This window comes from Rhineura floridana, chromosome 1, assembly GCF_030035675.1.
Source record: "Rhineura floridana isolate rRhiFlo1 chromosome 1, rRhiFlo1.hap2, whole genome shotgun sequence".
Classification (NCBI taxonomy): Eukaryota; Metazoa; Chordata; class Lepidosauria; order Squamata; family Rhineuridae; genus Rhineura; species Rhineura floridana.
Window position 1 is genome coordinate 75,852,805 of NC_084480.1, and position 21,542 is coordinate 75,874,346.

A 21,542-nucleotide genomic window follows, 5' to 3' on the forward strand; every position below is an offset into this window, starting at 1 on the left:
CACTATCCGTTTTTTTAAATAATTGTTTTCTCCACTCCACCCTGTCTCACTCCCCACCTCCTCCCCATCCACAGAGCATGAGGAAAGAGCAACACTGCACAGAAGCCCAGTTTGAGGCACATGATTTTCATCCACAAATCAGAGGAGCAGAAAACTTCCCCTGCTCCCCCCCCAAAGTAATGCCCAAAAGTAATTCTGGAAATGTTACAATTACTCCACAAAAGTAGTAAAATTACTCCTAGTTCTATTACAATCAAAATGTAAAGGAATTACCCATTCGTTACTCAAAAAAAGTAATCAATTACAAGTAATTCGTTACTTGTAACTAGTTACTTCCAAGCTCTGCACTGAATGTACATCATATGCACTACCTGTGTAGGCAACTTTTCTTCTGGGACACTCTTCAAATTCGCCAGAAAGCCAGAAACATGGGCTGGTGCAGGCTGAAGATCCCTACACGTGTGGGTTGCAAGTATCAAAGGAGAACATTTCCAAGCCCTGCAATTAGAGCTGTCTTGGGGTATTCTAGAATAAATACAGCAAGTCATAATCGATAAAGGACATACAATACAAACTCCTCCCTGCTCAGGACCTTTGCCCTTTTACCACCTAGTCAGAGTGGGCCTTGAGCTTGCAGCGATCACACTACTGAGCAGAGAGTGAACTCTAGAATGCCAATTTCTCATCTTAACCTAATCATATTTCATCCAGGTAAGATCTTTAAAAGCTGTTTGCTTCAGGCTAGCCAATATTCTCTTTCACTCTCCACCCCAGATATTAAATCAACTTGTTCTCATGATTCACATCTATTTCTGATTAATTCCCATTTAATCCCAACAGTCACAGAACACTTTCGAACAGAAGAACTCCTGTGGGACCATGAGAAAGTAGCTAGGAGGCCTTCCTTTGCCTAGCAGTGCATGTAACACAAGTCTGCCTCATGCCAACTTGTCACTTTAAAATCTTATTCTTCGTTCCCTCCAAAAGAAGTCACGTTTCCCTTTGAATACACAAATCACAAATAGGTTCTGCCTAGCAGGGATATGCCTAGTAGAGAAATCTGGTCCCAACAGTTCCATCTCACAACTTCCAAAAGGTGTCAAATTATTTCCTTAATAGATGTGATTGACTCGTGATTGCTTGGACTGAGCCACCTATCAATCAAAATCCGCCTGGGTCAGACACTCTTAAAGAATTGACTGTTGCCAAATAAGTCTTTTGTCCCTCTTGATCCCAACCAACACCAGAGCTGACCACTGACAGTAGGTTTCGCTGTTAGTTTTTGTAGGAACAGTTAGGTCAATATTCTAGTATAGGGTTTTATTTCCATTTTGATCTGCATCATCCCTGTTCTTTCCTATTTCTGTATTTGACGTACTCATTTGACTAAATTGCTAAATTGGATTTCTGGGCTGTACTGTTTTGGGGACACATGCAGGGGCTGGTTGCTACCTTCTTCCCCCCCCCCCGCTTAGATTGTGACTGTGCTACCGGTTGTTAGAGTACTTGAGAATGCAGAAGGGGAGACAGGCTGAAGTTGCCAAGCAGACATGGAGTTCAATTGGCTGTTTTCCTACTTACAAGGAAATCACTGTAAGGCAGTAGGAATCTCATGCCCATTGTGCTAGGTGGTACATAAGCAGATGGTGGCAGCAAAGAGAGAAATAAGATGGGACACCTTTTGCTACTGGGCTATCTTACAAGATTGGTGCTGGAACAGGTGGCACCTGTTTGCTACAGCACATACTCTACAGATTCATGCAACTTCAGATTCTGGGGAGATGCAAAATGTCCCCCAAATTCTTTGGTATAATTGTGTGTCATCTCTAGATTTTTCAGCTTCAACGCATTATACCAAAACAAAAAGAAAATACCCAAAGAGTTGCCAAGGTTCCTCCATAACACTGAACAAATAACAGTAAGCTTAAATACCACACTGAGGTCAGGTAAAGCAGTCATATAGCACAGAGTCATCCTAATGCACCGATGACTAAAGTGCTAGTCCCGTTCATTTAAATCAGTATAACTTTCTACATCCTCCCTAGTTGAGCAGCCAACCAAACATCTACTAGACAAGACAATAGAGCAGTGGTTCTCAAATTTTTTTGGTTCACGGTGCACTGTAAAACATATAAAAAGTTTCTGGCGCACTTCGTGTACAAAATTAAAAATATATTAACATATTTTAAACTATTAATAAAAATAAGCTATAGAAAATTATTACTTACCCTATACAAATGGGTTTCTTCTCATTTTTAAAATATACTTTCATAATATTTGAGGCACACCTAGCCACCTCTTACGGCGCACCAGTGTGCCTGGGTGCACCGTTTGAGAATCACTGCAGTAGAGTATGAAATTGGAAAGTATTCTTCCAACTAATGCTGTCCAATGACCCTAAAAATTGGCATTTGGGCTATGTATTAAGTGTTCAAGTGACAGAAATTTTTAGTATGATGAATCCTTGGATAAAAGAAGATGCTGCCTCACTGGAAATACAGAAACTACTTAGAATGTGACATAAATCTTCATTCTTTGCAAGGGGAACCCTATACCGGCATTTAAGAACAACTATACTCTGGACAAGAGGCTACTGTAAGGACAGAATACTGTATGGAGAAACCAATTGGTTCCCCATCGGAAAGGGTGTGAGACAGATGTATTTTATCACCCTATTTGTTTAATCTATATGCAGAACATATCATATGGACAGCGGGATTGGTTCAAAATGAAGGTGTCAAAATTGGAGGGAGAATTATCAATAATTTAAGATATGCAGACAATACCGTACTACTAGCAGAAACCGTAATGAACTGAAACGAATGCTGATGAAAATTAAAGAGGAAAGCACAAAAGCAGGACTACAGCTGAACATCAAAAAGTACTAAAGTAATGACAACAGAAGATTTATGTAACTTTAAAGCTGACAATGAGGATTGAACTTGTCAAGCATTAAATACCTTGGCACAGTCATTACCAAAATGGAGACAATAGTCAAGAAATTAGAAGGCGGCTAGGACTGGGGAGTGTAGCTATGAGAGAACCAGAAAAGGTCCACAAATGCAAAGATGTATCACTGAACACCAAGGTCAGGATCATTCATATCATGGTATTCCCGATCTCTATGTGTGGATGTGAAAGCTGGACAGTGAAAAAAGCAGGTAAGAGAAAAATCAACTCATTTGAAATGTGGTGTTGGAGGAGAGCTTTACGGATACCATGGACTGCAAAAAAACAAATAATTGGGTGTTAGAACAAATTAAACCAGAACTGTCACTAGAACCTAAAATGATGAAACTGAGGTTATCATACTTTGGACACATCATGAGAAGACAAGACTCACTAGAAAAGACAATAACGCTGGGAGAAACAGAAGGGAGTAGAAAAAGAGGAAAACCAAACGAGATGGATTGATTCCATAAAGGAAGCCATAGACATGAACTTACAAGATCTGAACAGGGTGGTTGAAAACAAATGCTATTGGAGGTTGCTGATTCATAGGGTCATCATAAGTCATAATCGACTTGAAGGCACATAACACACACAAGGTCTATGATGAACAAGTAGCTTCCATGTAAAAGTCAAAAGAAGTCTCATTTGGTGAGGAAAGTTGGTGGTAGTGGGGGGAATGTTTAACTTGAAAAGTATTTGAAATCAAGGTAGCATCATTCAAATGTTATATATAGCAGCACTCAGGTCATGCTTGTGAGCTTCCCACAGGCATCTGGTTGGCCACCATGAGAACAGGATGGTGGACTAGATATGCCACTGGCCTGACCCAGCTGGCTATTCTTACAGTTCTTCTATTCTTAGCTTAGAAATCTCTAAACTCTGCCATTTGTTTCACCTTTCTCAAGCAGCCTTGAAAAAAAAACTAAACTGAAGGTTCTTCACCCATGCACAATACTTGCATATAAAGAATCTCAAAACTGGAGGCTACCTTGATAAGACCCTGAATAAATTACTCTTTTCTATTTCCCAGGTGGTGCGTAGGGGAGCTGCTCAGACCTTGGTGAATTTCTTGTATTTGGTATACTATTAAAGTATATAAATCGTATTTTTCAGGATTGGGTCCTCAAGGCACTTAATCTAGGAAAGACTAATTATGGGCTTATCCCCAAAATAAAAATTAAATAAATAAAATTAGTTTCTAGCACATAATAAACTATATTACTACCACAGTTTAGATAAGAAGCGCAAACAAGTGATGTGGGAAATACTAGATGCCATTTTTAACCTGACTCGTGAAAATGCCCTCTTTGGTTTAGGCTGCAATGCAGGTAAGTGTGCAGCCTTACCTGGGAGTAAGTCCCATTGAACCCAACGGAGCTTGGTATTGGATTGCAGCCTAAGCCATTCCAGAATCCAGAGCACAGGTCAACGGAAGAGTCTGCTGCAGCTGCAGCAATTTCTACTGAAATGAAGATGCTTCATCAAGAGACATTCCTAGCGTATGACTTTGTTTCTGCTTCCCAAGTCACATAACACAATTCTCATGCAAGGCTACTCGCAAGGAAGCTCAACATGCCCTATTCAATTTTTCTTGTATTTTACTCAGTTATATGGCATTGTGATTTTAGTTTGTTATAAGTTGGCTTGAGTGGTGCAGGATAGAAATCTCTATATAAATAAATAAGCTTCAGGGTGGCTTGCAAAAAAAAGCAAAAATAAAGCTGCAATAAAAACAAATACCACAATTAAAATATACAATCAAAAAGAGCAGCATAAAAGTAATCAGCAAAGATAGAAGACAGGTTAACAAATGGGGGGGAGATACTCTTTCCACATTGCATCTCCAGTACAATATTAACATAGCAGGATTCCGCACAAGGGTCTTCCATAATCAGACAACATTCAATCATATAACTAAACCATTAAGTAGTTCAAAATATCACATCACACAAACACACATATTTTCATTTTCTTTCTGACTTTTGTTTTTCATCATATTCCAAAGGTGAACCAACCGTATAAATGGAAGACCAAGGCTGCAACCCAATACACCCTTACTTGGAAGCAAATCCCATTTAAAGTAAATAGGACTTATTTCTGAGTAGGGATGTATAGGATTGTGATGTAACTAATTTGCTTAAGGTGGCAATAATGACATTTAGAATTCAATAACTAACTAAAAGTGTTTCATGTAACTTATCTCAGGAATTCTGACAATTGTGTAAGGTAGGTCAGTATAATGATCCCCTCACCCCACCGTAAGTAGAGCAGGATTTTGAGGCTAAGAGAAACAGAGAAAGCAAGTCCGGCTTGCCAAAGTCCACCCTAGTGGATGTAACAGAGTCTGAGAGCACCTTAAAGCTGCATTCCCCAACCTGCACCCTCCGGTATTTGCATTACAATTCCTATCAATCCCAGTTGGCATGGTCAGGGATGCTGAATATTGCAGCAGCCCAAAACCTCTGGGGATACCAGGTTGGTGAAGGCTGCCCTAAAGACTAACAACACCTTTTATTATGGCACAAACTTGCGTACACCAAAATAGGAGAAGTCTGTAAGGTGTCATAAGACTTTTTTTTTTTTTGCTTCAACAGATTAACACGGCTACGAAACGGTGGATATATAGCGGATGTATCCTCCAGACTTATTTAAATAAAGCAACACTCGACTCGCCGGAGCTTTTCATTCGCTTTCAAGCCGTTGTTAGCTATTGTTCATGTGTCTGTTAGCGGAACGACAGCGACACAGCGAAACACGCCTGGCGTTGTCTGTCTAGCGGCCCAACGTGGTGCCCCAGGAAGCAGGCAGGGCTTTGCAGCGGGCTGCCGTTCTCGTTTTGCCACAACGAGGCTGCCACGCCCGGCAGCTTCCATCGCCCACTTTTAAGCTCCCTCGGGAATGCAAATTGTTCGCTACCAGCAGGGATGCCTCTGTGTGGTGGTGGTGTTTTTTCAGAGATGAATGGACACAACTAGGAGTCGTTGTTTGCATCCAGACATCTTTACTTGGTTGTAGTCCCAGCCTTGCGCACAAGATACATTGAGCGACCACGTTGCAAGTGTAAACTCCCCTTCCCGCCCCCGACGCATATTATACCTAATATACAATTAATTACGGCAGATGTCCAGGGGCGGCGCCAAGGGGGGACTAGCCCCCGAACCTATTATATTTCGTCCACCTGGAAATATACTTGCCCATTCTGTACACACAGAACCCAATTTTTTTTTCTGGCGCCGCCAGTGCAGGTACCTGGTTCAACGCCGTCACGCCTTTTTAGTGAAAATTGACTAAGGCTGCAATCCAGTACACACCGACCTGGGAGTACGTCCCATGGAATCCAATGGAGATTTCTTCTGAGTAGATATGCATTGGATTCCAATCTAAGGTTCCCGCCCCAGATCAAAAAGAGAAGGTACCGGCTTACCCGGTTTTGTCGCCTTACCTTGCCTTTTTCTAACAACTCCACTATGTAGCCAAACTCACTCCCTTCCTCTGACTCGGACATCGTCAGTCAAGAAATTAAAAACAACCCCTTCCGCCCCCCAAATAATACATTTATAATAAATAAAGCCAAGCTCCTTCGACGAGGTAACGTAACTTTCTTTTTCCCGTGCCCTCTACGCGTCTCCCCAGTCGTAATTGGCTTTGCCCAGGAAGAGGCAAGCGTCGTGACCGCTGGGAAGGAACGAGACGCGGCCTTAATTGATTCTATTTGCGAACTGGTCAAGGCTGAGCTAACGGAAAGAAAAACACATGAGAGCCTGAAGAGATATGAAATTTTCATTAGCTGAACTCCATCTCGGGGCATTTAAGCTCCGCCTAGAGGAGACAAGATGTATCCTTTTGCTCCCCCCTCCCCGCTCACCCAGCTGGCTGCTCTCATCAATCGGGGGTCAACCCTTTTAGAACACGTACAATCCAATCCTATTCATGCTTACTCATAAACAAGTTTCATGGTATTCAGCGGGGCTAACTCCCAGGTAGGGTAGCCAGAGGCAAAAGAGGCTCATGTACCTTTAATAGTTATGTAGAAAGGGGAATTGCAGCAGTACAGCTTGCATGGCGTGGCACCCTAAGGTGCAGGAGCCCTGTATTTGGCCACCTACTCCCAGGTAAGTGTGTGCATAGGGCCACAGCCTCAGTTGTGGCCAAGCCCCACCACCACAACTATTAGTTCAGAATTTGATTTCATCAGAATTCCTCTTTAAGATTTCCAGGAGAAGGAACAGGACTATTGTTAAGAGACCCCTGCTCCCCTTTCAGAATTATAATTCTGAGAGCTCCCTAAAAGGAGGGAATGATTGTTAAACAGCTCTGTGAACTGTTGGAATGTATGAGGTTCAACTTGTGGGTTGAGGCTGCATGGGGTTAAAAAGGGTAGCTAGAGAGGAGGCCTCTTGGTTGCTAGGCTATACCTGTCCTTTGATCTCCTGCTGTCTCTTCCTTCCTGCTAGACTGATATGCAAAGGATGTTGATCCCAGTTCCTTCCCTCCTTCCCAGTCTTCTTCTTTCTCTCGAGAGTGGAGCAGACATCTTTCCTTTGTCTCTCCCTCTCCTCCAGCTTGAGGGCGAGCACTGGGCGCAGTGCTTGCTGCTCCAACAGCTAGTTATCTACATATAGGACTCTTTCCTATCAAACATGTACTTCCAGAATAAAGTAATTATTTCTTATTTTAAAGCTTAAAGTCTCTGTCTGACTAATTTGCAGGGAAGGTAGAATCTTAGCAAAGATTCAAACACACACACATAAGCTCGCTCAAAACTCTCCGTTCCGCTGCGCAACTCTGCAGGGTCCTACAGGACATTGGGCCCAGCCTCCTACACGAACTGTAACTCTGTGAGGGGAATAAGGATCTCCTAACTACTCTCAGCACTCCCAGGATTCTTTGGGAGAAGCCATGACTGTTTAAAGTGTTATGAAACTGCTTTGAACATAATGTGCTGATGGGGCCTAATAAATTGTTTTAAAGGATGACAAGCAGGGCAGCTGCCAGGGCTTATGTCTGTCTGTGCCTTCCCCCTTTTTTGTGGCCCAGTGATCTAAGCAGCATCAAGCTGCAAAGTCTAGTTGCCATTTTAATTTCCCACAACTTATTTCCCCGATGTAGCATTTCTCTGGGGTATGCTGGGAAATGAAAATGCAGCCCTCAGGCACGCTGTGATGCTGCTGCTGGCTGTTACTGCCTACCAACAGAGAAGGGGGCACAGCAGGCCCTCTCAAAACTGGAGCTGTCTCTGTGACAAGATTCAGAGATAAAGGCTAACAAAATAACAACAAGGTCACCATGAAATATGAGGCACCTAACTACAGCCCAACAAGCATTGTCTTGATTGGACATATGTAGCCTTTTAATGTTTGGAAGTGGAAAGTGTTTTCTTTCTTTTTTTAAAGCACACATACAGTACTGAATGGCTTTTGCTTCTGGGAATAATAGGTTTGCCTATATATCACAGCAAAATGGGGACAGATCCTTGTAGCCCAATCCTATCCACATTTACTCAGAGGGAAATCCTACTCAGGATGGGACTTACTCCCAAGTAATTGTCGGAATATGTGGTTCAACTCAGAGCTCGGAAAAGTTACTTTTTTGAACTACAGCTCCCATCAGCCCAATCCAGTGGCCATGCTGGCTGGGGCTGATGGGAGTTGTAGTTCAAAAAAGTAGCTTTTCCAAGCTCTGGTTCAACTCCAACTTGTGGTTGAGGCTGCATGGGGTTAAAAAGGGTAGCTAGAGAGGAGACTTCCTGATTGCTAGGCTAATACCTATCCTTTGATCTCCTGCTGTCTCTCCCTTCCTGCTATTCTAATATGCATAGAATGTTGACCACATCTCCTTCCTCCTTCCTTCTTCTTCTTTCTCTTGAGAGGGAGAGCAGACATTTTATCTTTGTCTCTCCCTCTCCTCCAAGCATGAGGGCAAACACTAGGCTTAGTGTTTGCATCTCCAGTTTAGCTAGTTAGCTAGATGTAGAACTCTTTCCTATCAAGTATGTACTTCCAGAATAAAGTAGTTATTTCTTATTTTAAAGCTTAAAGTCTCTGTCTGACTAATTTGCAGGGAAGGTGTAATCTTTAGCAAAGATTCAAACACATAAAGGCTCAGTCTCTCCATTCCCAATTTTGCCACTCTGCGACAGGTTATGGGCCCAGCCATGCAGGGGAGATCTGAGTAATTAAAAGAGCTTTTTGTGTTGCGAATCAAGGAAGCTAGCAAAGACCTTCAGAGTTTAGTCAGTAAAGAGTTAAGCCTTTTTCTCAATGATGGCTACCATGGAAGAACAGCTGAGTATTGACAAACTCTCACCTGGAAACTGGAAGCTGTGGTCATTTTGGATGGGATGTCACTTAAAGCAGCAGAAGCTAATGGAAGTGATCAAAGGCCCAGAACCAGGACCACAAGCCTCAGAGGAAACAAGGAGAGTTTGGACAGAGAAAGGTGAAAGAGATCAGGATCTCATGGTCAAATGCATGAGTAATTCGCAAATCCATTTGATCATTAACTGTAAGAATGCCAAAGAAATGTGAATTGCACGGGAGTCAAATCACCAGCCAAAAAGTCAAGGCCATTTAATTTCTATGTTATGTAATCTTATTCACTTGCAAATGAAATATGACTCATTTGAAGAACACCTCACTAAGTTTATGGTGTTGAATCTGGGAATCGAAGAATGCGGCACTAAGCTGGATCAGCCGACTAAAATTGCTCTGTTTCTAGATTTCCTCCCAGAATCAATGAATACTTTCTGCCTCATATTGCAACAACAGCAAGACTCTGAATGAAATTATATCAGCAGTCAGAGAGCAATTCTTTCAACAAAGCGAAAGAGATGCTGCAGGGAAGGACAGTGTTTCCTCATCCCTTAGCAAACAAACTTCTAGCAGAATGCCAATCATATGCAGATTTGAAGAACAAAAGAGGCAATCAAAAGGTGTTAAAGCCAAGGGCTGTTTTCTATGTGGTTCACTGACTCATTGTAAAAATCAGTGCGACAAGAAAGGGAAGTCTGAAGGACAAAATAAAGGATTTAAAAAGACAGACAAGAAAGATTTCAAGTTTACAAGTTACTCATGTTGAAAAATGTAATACCGTATATTCCGGCGTATAAGACAACTGGGCGTATAAGACGACCCCCAACCTTTCCAGTTAAAATATAGAGTTTGGGATATACTCGCCGTATAAGACTACCCCTGTTTATGACATGCAGGTACTTAGCAGGAAAACTGTCACTTATAAACATAAGGCTGTTTGTCATCAAACATGTAAACATAAAACAGTGCAAGTGGATTAAACTTTTCCTAATTCACTCTAAAGCTGAAAGGAAGGATAAGACAATAAACCCATGGGAGCTGCCATGCTGTTTGTTTTCTAAGCTGACAACCAAACTGGAACTGATGATGATAGGAGGAAGATAACAAATAATAGAGAGAGAGCAAGTGCCGGGCAAGTCCCTGGCGAGTTAGCAACGCCCATCATAACTGCAAGCTACGGTATTTTTACAGGTTTTGCTGGCGTGACAGTTTCCCTTTAAAAGCCTTCAAAATCCTCCTGTTCGTCATCTGATATCATAAGTACATCAATGACATCTTGTGATATATTTGTAAGGCAGTCATCGTATGGATCGAATTCCGTATCAGATGGTATGGTCTCAGCTTCAGCTTCCTCTTCATCTTGCCACAAGTAGTCGTCCTCCATACCATCTAATGAATTTGATATGCCACACTTCTTGAAAGACTTGATTACTGTTTCTGCATCAATACCATTCCAGGCTTTTATGACAAACTTGCACAAAACATCCAACTGTGGAGCACGCATGTTTCCTCCTTTTGTGAATGACTTTTCGCCGCTAACCATCCATTCATTCCATTGTTCTCGAATGCGATCTTTAAATGGCTTGTTTAGGCACACATCCAGTGGCTGTACCAACGATGTCAATCCTGCAGGAATAACTGCCGCATCTGTGTTTAGTCTTGCAAGACTTTGCTTGGTGCTGGGAGTTAAATGAGCCCTGAACATATCCCACACCAGTAGACTACGTTTTGAATAAGTCCACCTGGTCGTCTGCTCCATACATTATCAAGCCATAGCTTTACCCCTTCTTCATCCATCCAGCCTTTTTCATTCACATGTACAAAAGAACCAACAGGGAACTTGAGTTTCGGCATTGTTTTTCTTTTAAAAATAATCATTGGTCTCAGTTTGGCGCCATCAGCTGTGCATCCTAGTACCACTGTAAAACTGGACTTCTCATGTCCTGTTGTTTTAATTAAAATTGTTTTTTCACTTTTTTGATGGACAGTTTTATTTCCAACCATATCAAAATTCATTGGAGTTTCATCCATATTTCCAATACTACTTAACGCATAGCCATGTTTAGTGCGCTGTTGTATTACGTATCGATGGAAACTATTTACTTTGCTATCAAGATCTGCAGGTAATTTTTGGGCAATTTTCGTCTTTTGCCTCAGTACCATATTATGCCTTCCCATGAATCTAGTACACCAGGATACAGTGGCCTTAAATCTGTTGCTGTGATCTGGGTTAGATTTGGCCCACTGAAGTGCAAGCAAACATATTTTATTTCGTGTCACTACATAACTGTTTTGGCGATGCTTATTCACCATGTCTGCTACATGTTTTTCGAGTTCTGGCCAATGTGGGGTGCCTCTTCTTAATGCACACTTACCCCTTGGCATACTCTTTAATGCTTTTTCATTTGCTTTCCAGTCCCGAACCATCTTTTCTGTTACTCCATATTGTCTTGCAGCAGCGCAGTTATTATGTTCCATGGCAAAGTTTACAACTTTAAGTTTGAAACTAGCTTCATATTTCTTTCTTCTTGCTGGTGGAGCCATGATGGGGTTTTGACTGTTGGACATTTGTATACTGTACTGTATGTACTGGTGCTATACTGTATGAACAGGTACAGATACTGGTGCTGTACTGTATGTGGTACCCAGTATACAACAACCAGCCAATCACGGCAAGCAATGTACCTTACCGGCGATTGGCTGGTTGTTGTATACAAAGCCTGCTTGGATTGGTCAGCTCTCCCTGCCTGCCCAGCCCTCCCTGTCTTCAAGACTATCAGAGCGGTAGCGCAAACATGCCTCTTTCACCCGTCTGGCCCGCCCTTGTATCCTATTACCTCCTTCTCTGCCTCTCAGATCTTGCACATGGGCGCCTGCGCCGCTTCACTGCAGTCCTCAGGAGTCATCGGGACCGCGTTAAGTCACTTCTTTCCACGAATCCTGGTGAGTGGATTTTCTTCTACCATACTTGTACAGCGCCGCCCTTGCTGCTTTCATACGGTCGCCGCATACGGTGGGGATGCAGCTGCGGCCGTTTTTGAGCTCCCCCCACCATATGCAGCGACCGCAGATTCTCCAGTCCGGCTCGGAAGTTTCAGCACCCGCCCTATAAGACGACACCCGGCGTATAAGACGACCCCCGACTTTTGAGAAGATTTTCCTGGGTTAAAAAGTCATCTTATACACCGGAAAATACGGTAATAATAATAGTCTATGTGGACAGTGGAGCAACTGCCCATATGCTAAATACAAAAACCCTATTTGAAAGTCTAACCCCAAGTGGAGGCTCAGTTAAAGTTGCTGACGAGTAAGTGCCCATAAAAGGGGAAGGGAATGCAAAGCTGGTTTGCCAGACGCCAAGTGGTACCAAAGAGATTTACCTTAGAAATGCGCTCTGGACTCCAGGAATTTCTAATAATTTTATCTCTGTCAATGAGGCAACCAATAAAGGGTGTTCAGTGCTATTTGAACAAAATTCCTGCGCAATTTCTCGAGATGGTGTAATTATATGCACAGCTACTAAGAGAAAAGGAATGTATGAAATTAATCAGCAAAGTCCAGAGGCTAATATTGTGAAGGACTGCTGTAACAAGCCATGTTTGCATTTATGGCATAGAAGGCTTGGACACAGAGATTAATACCCTTCAAAAGAATGATTTAGTAAAAGGCATGAAAATTGAACCCTGCCAAGAAAAGGGAAGATGTACATGCTGTGTTAAAGCTAAAGGGACAAGACCAAGTTTTCCTAAGCAGAGTGAAAGGAAGACTAAGCGCCCCCTAGAGTTGATTCACAGTGACATTTGTGAAATGCCAATTCCTTCAAATGGTGGAAATAGATATATTAATTTTATTGATGACCATTCAAGATTCACTGTAATCTATATACTGAAAGAGAAGGGGCAAATGTTTCAGAAACTCAAAGAGTATATTGCAATGGTGACCACTAAATTCCAGAGAAAGCCACAATTTCTACGTTCTGATAATGGAGGAGAATACATGTCTCATGCTACCCAGCAGTTTCTGCGTGAACATAGGATTGAGCATCAGACTACTGTACCTCACAACCCAGAACAAAATGGCGTCTGAGAGAAAATTCAGAACCCCTATTGAGATGGTGAGATCAATGCTAGAAGATGCCAGTCTCCCACAGAAACATTGGGGAGAAGCAGTGTATACTGCCACCTATCTACAGAATCGTTTGCCAACAAAAGCGAATGGCAACAAGACCCTATTTGAATTATGGCATGGACACATACCCAGTTTGGCTCATCTAAAGGTGTTTGGATTAAAAGTGTACAGTCGTATACCACACCAGAAGAGAAACAAATTGGACAACGGTACAAAAGAAGGAATCTTTGTTGGATATTCTATATAACAAAAGGGATACAGAATCCTAAATCCCAAAACAGAAAGGATTGAAATCCAAAGAGCTGTCTACTTTGATGAAGGTCAAGGTGCATTTCAACCAGAAGGGGCACCATCCCAAGACCACGACAGTGAAGAAGATAAAGTAGAAATACCATACAGTACTACAAATTACAGCAACATGCCAGCACTGGAGGACAGCGAGGAATCTGAGCAAGAAGGGGAATCTGCACAGCCAGAAGGGGCAGCAGAGAATCCTGCACCAAGACGCTCTAACAGCACCAACAGAGGTGTACCTCCACTGAGACTGTCCTACCTGGCAAGGGCTGATGAACTTCCAGAGCCAAAGCCATGGAAAGAGATTGAAGCCTTACCCAAAGCTGAAGCTGAGAGGTGGAGGCAGGCAGCCAAGGAAGAGCTGTAAGCTCTACACAAGAACAAAACTCGGACACTTACCAAGCTTCCTCAAGGAAGGAAAGCTGTAGGTTGTAAGTGGGTATTCCAGAAAAAGCCAGATGCTGAAAGAAACATTGCGAGATACAAGGCAAGACTAGTGGCCAAAGGATACTCTCAAAAGTATGGACAAGACTACTATGAAATTTTTGCTCCTGTAGTCAAACATACAACAATCAGAACTCTTCTGACTGTTGCTGCTAACAAGAAAATGCAGGTGGAACACATGGATATAAAAACAACGTTCTTGCATGGAGAAATAGAAGAGGAAATCTACATGCAACAACCACCAGGTTTTGAAATACCAGGAAAGGAAACCCTAGTATGCAAACTACAAAAGAGCATCTATGGACTGAAACAGGCTGCAAGAGCATGGAATGACAAACTGAATCAAATGCTCTCAAAAGAAGGCTTTAAAAGAGGCAAAGCAGACAAATGCCTGTACAGCAGATTCAAGAACAACAAATGGACTTATATTTTGATATATGTTGGTGATTTACTACTGGCTTATGAGAGTCCACAAGACAAGCAAGAGTTAGTAAATAATCTAAACAAGGAAGTTGAAGTGAAATGTCTAGGTGACATCACATACTACCTTGGAATACAAATTGAAAGAGAGGAAGATGGATCCTTTCTTCTAAACCAAAAACAAAAGATTCAAGACCTACTTGAGAGTCTAGGACTGAAGGATGTACATCCAGCACCCACACCAATGGAAGTAGGAAACTTGAAACCAGACCAGAACAATCAACCATGGGAAGACAACGAAAGCTACAGACAACCTATAGGAGAGCTCCTATACATCAGCACAATTACCAGACCAGACATGGCATTAGCAGTGGGATTCCTTTGCAGAAAAACCAGCTTGCCAACCAAGAAAGACTGGGAAGCAGTCAAGAGAGTGACAAGATATCTCAAAGGCACTGCAAACCTAAAACTAAAGCTATCAGCTACTCAAGATCCCAAGTTTCTGGGATACGCTGATGCTGACTGGGCTGGAGACACCAAAGATCACAAGTCAACCAGTAGAAACCTGTTCTACTATGGGCAGTCACTTATCTGCTGGGCAAGTCAAAAGCAAGAGACTGTAGCACACTCATCTCCCGAGGCAGAGTATGTATCAGCTGATGAAGCATGCAAGGAAATGATGTGGCTACGCAAGCTTCTACAAGACTTAGGCATCTCTGAACCAGAGCCTATCAGAATACTTGAGGACAATCAAGCTTGAATAAGACTCGCGGAATCAGAAGGACAAAGTTCTCGCATGAAGCACATTGATGTGAAGTTCCAATACCTAAAGGACATAAGGGAGAAAGGACTTCTAGAGATGACCTACTGTCCAACAGAAGAGATGACAGCTGATGCATTGACCAAGCCGTTGGGTAAAGTACAACACCAGAAGCTACGAAGCAAGAAGCTACGAGACAAGATGCACCTTGTAGAGTGAACCAAGTTCTCATTGAGAAGGGGTGTTGGAATATGTGGTTCAACTCCAACTTGTAGTTGAGGCTGCATGGAGTTAAAAAGGGTAGCTAGGGAGGAGACCTCCTGATTGCTAGGCTAATACCTATCCTTTGATCTCCTGCTGTCTCTCCCTTCCTGCTAGACTAATATGCATAGGATGTTGACCACAACTCCTTCCTCCTTCCTTCTTCTTCTTTCTCTTGAGAGGGAGAGCAGACATCTTCTCTTTGTCTCTCCCTCTCCTCCAAGCATGAGGGCAAACACTAGGCTTAGTGTTTGCATCTCCAACTTAGCTAGTTAGCTAGATGTAGAACTCTTTCCTATCAATTATGTACTTCCAGAATAAAGTAGTTATTTCTAATTTTAAAGCTTAAAGTCTTTAATTTGCAGGGAAGGTGTAATCTTTAGCAAAGATTCAAACACATAAAGGCTCACTCAGTCTCTCCATTCCCAATTTCGCCACTCTGCGACAGTAAGTTTGCCTAGTGCTGCAACCTCAGCTTAGCACTCCTAGCGTGACACAAATATAGAATAACTGTGGCTCAGAGTCAAATTGGGTGGAGAACCTTTGGCCCTCCAGCTATTGTTGGACAATAACTCCCATCAACCTTGCTGGGTGGGGTTAGTGGGAAATGTAATTCAACATTCTGGAATTCTGGAAATCCAAAGCCCCCTCCCATTAATAGTTTGTTCAGAGAGATTAGTTAGAGGAAAGGTTTTTTTGGAGCTGTGGTGCATTGTGCAGCTTGATCTGTGCAGTGTTAGGTGTTGTTAAAACACTGCAATCAATGGTATGAGGTGCATTCAGCTCCACATAAAACTGAGCTGTTTCATATAATCTTACAAACAGAGATAGAGAGGGTTTCCTGGCTCATACTTTGGGGAAGTACATTTAAAGGTGCAATCTGAATTGAATGCACCCTTACTTGTAAGTCCCATCGAACTTAGTGAGACTCATTGCAGAGTAATCATACACAGAATCAGACTGCAGGAGTTGCATGAAAATATGAATTTCAGCAACTGTGTGCAGTATTTCCCCTTCTCAGTGCCACAGTGAGGGGAAACCACTTAGGGATTTTGTACATTATGCAGTATCTTTTATTATTATCGTTATTATTATTGTTGTTGTTGTTATTGTTTATTATTATTATTATTATTATTATTATTATTAAGTTACAACAGATAGACTTTTTCCCTTTTAGGCAACCCTTCTTAGGTTAATCACTCTTTCATATTGTCAACCATAAAATCTATAATGGCCAGAGCTTGTATGAAATTCAGGTCAAAATCTCTCTCAGGGCCAAACTGAGTATGGCATTAAATATTTGAATGTAATTAACAAGCCTTTTTTCCCCTAAACAAAGCTTTAGAACGTGCACAATTAGGACCATTGAGAGGGGGCAAAAACTCTCCCAACCAAGCTGCTATCAATCTTACAAAGGAAACATCTGGAAGTGAGTGGCCTCGGGTAAACCAGATGGTTGTGTGAATCATCCCTTCTGTTTGCATTCCAATAAACAAGAGGTTTGATCCTCCCAGGGTTTTTTTGTATTTGAATACACCATCCTGAAGGGCCAGAGGGGGTAGCTTACTTTTAAAAGTACAGGCAAAACAAACTCCCCAGACATCAAAACAATGATGACTGGAAAATGCCCAACTTCAGCTTTTAGTGACCCTCCTAGGGAAGAAGCTGTGGATCAGCCACTGAAAGTGTTTCTCTTCGTGCACCTACTATTCAGTGATAGCGCATTGATAGTATTGGTTCAGAGGGCATTCCTTGGCAGTCAGTCTTACTAATGAGGAGGAATCTGTAGAACTAAGCCAAGGACATCTCACAGAGGCTGCTCACTTACCTATAAGAAAGCTCAATTGTATACAGTGGGGGTTACTTCTGGGTATACATGCTTGGACTGCACAGCGAGGATGACCCCTCATAATGTTACATATTAAGCGCACAAATTTTTTGATGTGTGAGGCCTACATCAATACTTCAGCTGTATCTGAATGCTATGCTGAAAGGTGCCCTGTCCCTGAAGAAACCTTCTCTCTGCCTTTCACATTTGCAAACCAAACTGCAAGTATTTGTTTAATTTGATAAATATTTGAATCCAAATGTATACCATGCAAATCTGAGGAACTAGAATTCAAAGTTTTGTCACATGCACACAAAATTGCTTACACTTCAGAGTCACCCAGAAGTTTGCAGAGATCAAGAACAAAGCTGACCCAGGTCCCCATCATCTAGGCAAAATACAACTAGAGTCTTGTGGCACCTTTAAGTGTCATGATTAACACACATTTCATGGATTTAAGCCCACTTCATCAGTTGTATTACCTTAAAAGACTTAACAAATGTATGACATGAGCCATAAAAGCTTTGACAGGGCTCAAGCCTACTTGGTCATATGCAAAGTGGGCTTGAGTCCACAAAAGCTTATAACAGACTCAGAGTTAGAAATGAACTGAGTCCATCCACCAGCGGAAAAGACTTCCACCCATGCAAGAGAGTTTTCCCTTCCTCTTCTCACCCCTGCCCCCCTGCACAACCCCAAAATCTGTTCCAGTGTTGTGGTACTCTTTGGAATAGATTTGGGGATTGCAAGAGGGAGGAGAGGAAGTCCATTTGTGCTACATTAGATATCCCCCTCAGATCTGTTTGCTCCTGAAACCTTCCTACAATCTTGATCAGTTGTGGCTCTTTAGAATAGTCTGCTAAATAAACTTGGACATAAGACTCATCACCAAGGCTGAGCTGAGGACTGATGTACACATATAGCAAATTGAGATAGTAGAATCCTGAAATTGTCAACTCGACTTTGACAGTGAACTGTACCATTTCAGACTGGAGGTGATACAATATTAATGTTCTCTTCCAAATGTCCTGCATGTGAAAACAGAAGTTCCCAACACACACACACATCAGATGTTGGGACAGAGAGAAAGGCTTCTCCAATGTCCTTCAGGTAGCCTGCCTTGTCTAGATTAAGTTTGTTTGCTCTCATCTAGCCCATTACTGATCACTGCCATCAATTCAGAACATCAACAGCTTCCTTAGATTGTGCTGGAAAGGAGAGATAGAACTGGATTTCCTTTGCATACTGATGACACTGAACTCCAGGTAACCTCCCCCAGCAGTTTCACATAGTTGTTAAGTAATGTGGAAGACAGAACAGAACTCTGTGGGATACCATAGGTCAAGAGCCAAGGTGTTGACCAGGAGTTCCCTAGCACCACCTTCTGAAACCATTGTTCTACAAAGGCCTGAAACCACCACAAAAGAGTTCTGCCCAGTTCCACCCCAGCCAGGCACTCCAGAACGATGCCATAGTCAATAGTATCAAAAGCCACTGAAAGGTGCAGCAGAACCAATAAAGATGCACTCCCCCAGCTAGTTGCTGATGCCATGCCCACCAACGTGACAAAGCTGTCTCTGTCTTGTAACTGGACCTGAAACTAGATTGAAAGTGATCTAGATAGCTTGTATCATTCAGAAAAAAAACCAGATTAAATGCCACCTTGCCCAAGAATGGAATATTGGAGACTGATCAGAAATTGCTCAATACAATAGCATTGCCTTTTTAACAAAATCCTTACCACCACCTCTTTTAAGTCCCAATGAAACAGTTCCCTCCCACAGAGAAGTATTAACCATTCACCTTACCCACTTGGCCAGTCTTCCCCTGGCAGCTTTTATAAGCCAGGGAGGACACGGGTCAACCGGATATTCATGTTGTGTATTTTATATATTTTATTGTTTTATTCTTTGTGTTTTAATATCATTGTATTGTACAGTGATTTTAAATTGTTGCAAGCCATCCTGAGTGGTGCATGGGTACTAGAAGGGAGGGATATGCATTTTTATATGAATGAAAATAAATATGGCACCACTCCTATGGGTGCCAGCTGACAGCCATGCCCTCCTCCAGAATGCTATAAGACAGGTATGGGGAACCTTTGGCCCTCCAGATGTTGCTGAACTACAGCTTCCATCATTCCTGGCCCTTGGCCATACTTGCTGAGGCTGATGGGAGTTGTGGTTCAGCAACATGTGGCGGTCCAAAAGTTCCCCATGCCTGCTATTAGATGTAAGGAGCTCAAGACCAATACACTCCCCCTCCATCATTTTTCATTTTTCTTTTCCAATTGAGACACAACACTCCATGGCTCACTGAAGCACAATTAGTTTTCACTGGGCTGTTTTGGGGGATTCTGCCCTCTATAATATCTCTGCATAACCTGGGGTTTACCCAACATGCGGCTATCACTTGTTTCACAGTGGCCCTATTTTGGCTCCCATTCTGTTGGCACTCAGCCTCCTGAGCCTGCTGATAGAGGGAATATTTTGTTGTTGTTCATAGGAAGGAGATAGCGAAGAAATTTAGAAAGAAGAGTAGGTCCGTATGCCTCCCTTGTCTATCTCATTCAAATAATGTTATTTTTTTTTAACAGTAGATTTCCTATTCTGCTCACTCTAACTTTTTAAAAAACACAATTACCTCTGGTCTTTAAGCATGAAAGAATCTAAGTATTGTCTGCCTTCTTCGGTGTTAGCCTTTTTATCTTGTGTGAATTTGAACATACAGTACCAGAACTTTCCAAACAGGTTTGAATGCCTGCATAGCCCCAGATTTCCTGTAGAAACAGCATCCTCAGAAGTTGGGAGTACATTCTACTGAAACCTGACCATAACATATTATGTAACGTCACTAAATCTATCCATTGAGTTTGTCCACAGGTTACTTTAGAACAGCAGAACAGCTCTTTTCAGAGGTTCCAGTGGTTAAAGTTACTGTAGTAATACTACTCCAGATCTTGTCTAATGTTTATCCCTGACACAATATACTCTTTATTTCTCAGGGAACTGAGTGCATGAATAGCTATCAAGCTCATTTGTTATGAGATACTGTGCACTTCCCATTAGATAATTCATTAGCTAAATTGCTTGCTTGGATCTCTCAGCAGATCTCCAGTACTTTTTTCAACATTGTGTTCTGTTTTTGCAACCAAAGATCTAGATTAACAGCATGAGCAGAGAGAGAAAGAAGAACGGTCCTCATCCAATGCAGAGGAAAAGACATTCATAAAGGCGGAAACTTTATACTGCTCGTTTTGTTTGGACCTAGATGGCAAAGCAGATCGTGTAGCTCCTCTCCCCATGGCTAGTAGGGGCCTTTCCGCTGCCAAAGCCCTGTCACTTTATTCTCACCTATGAGAGTGGTCAGCGCTATGTCTCAGAGTTTCCAGACATGTGACAAATTGCTGTCTTCTTCCTGCAATAGTCTCTAATGGGCCTTTGGCAAAGAAGCCGTTGGAGGCATGTTGGGCAACAGCATTTAGTTGGTTAAATTTCTAGCCCGCCATTCGTTAACAATCCCAGGGAGGGTTGCAGTGTAAAAAGAGAAAACAATACAATCACAGTGAAATAAAATATCACAATTCAAATCATTATATACAACTCTAAACTGCCTTAAAGCTACTATAGGCAGTCTCATCATTTAACGTAGGGGTGGGAAACTTTTTCAGCCTGAGAGCTGCATTCCCTTCTGAGGAACCTTCTGAGGGCCACATGCCAGTGATGGGTGAGGCCAGAGGTAAAAGTGGACAGAGTAAAAAATGTACTTTTTACCTTTGAACAGTAAACTAGCTTCTGCATTCACGCACCCCTCTCTGTCCTCTATTCAGACATGCATGGGGGATTATAAGTGTTCAAGGACACATTCTAGCCAAACAAAAATGCGTAAGGTGTAAAGCTGGGCCGGTGAGGGATATGGTCTTGGGAGAGAGAGTGTGGCCTGAAAGAACGCTGTGGACCAGATAATGAGACCTGGAGGGCTGCATTTGGCCCACAAGCCTGAGGTTCCCAGCCCTGATTTAACAGGTGGATTCAAGTCCATCAAATTCCCACAAAGGCATGAGCAGAGAGGATGTTTTTAGTTGGCACTGAAAGACAAAGAAGTTTTGCACCAACTGTACTTCAGAGGGAAGGGCATTCCATAT

At 42.3% G+C, this 21,542-nt stretch overlaps 1 protein-coding gene across 2 annotated transcripts in view; it reads right to left on the reverse strand.

The window, feature by feature from the left end:
- Nucleotides 1-6,726, reverse strand: part of TRIM36 (tripartite motif containing 36) — a 92,435-nt gene extending 85,709 nt beyond the window's left edge. The window contains exon 1 of one of the 2 annotated variants that reach the window (XM_061624256.1): nucleotides 6,395-6,726. In XM_061624256.1, the coding sequence (XP_061480240.1) occupies nucleotides 6,395-6,457 (63 nt within the window). In that variant the 5' untranslated portion in view covers nucleotides 6,458-6,726. The remainder of the gene's footprint in view (nucleotides 1-6,394) is intronic. The other variant, XM_061624275.1, reaches the window with a different exon arrangement.
- Nucleotides 6,727-21,542: the final 14,816 nt, after the last annotated feature.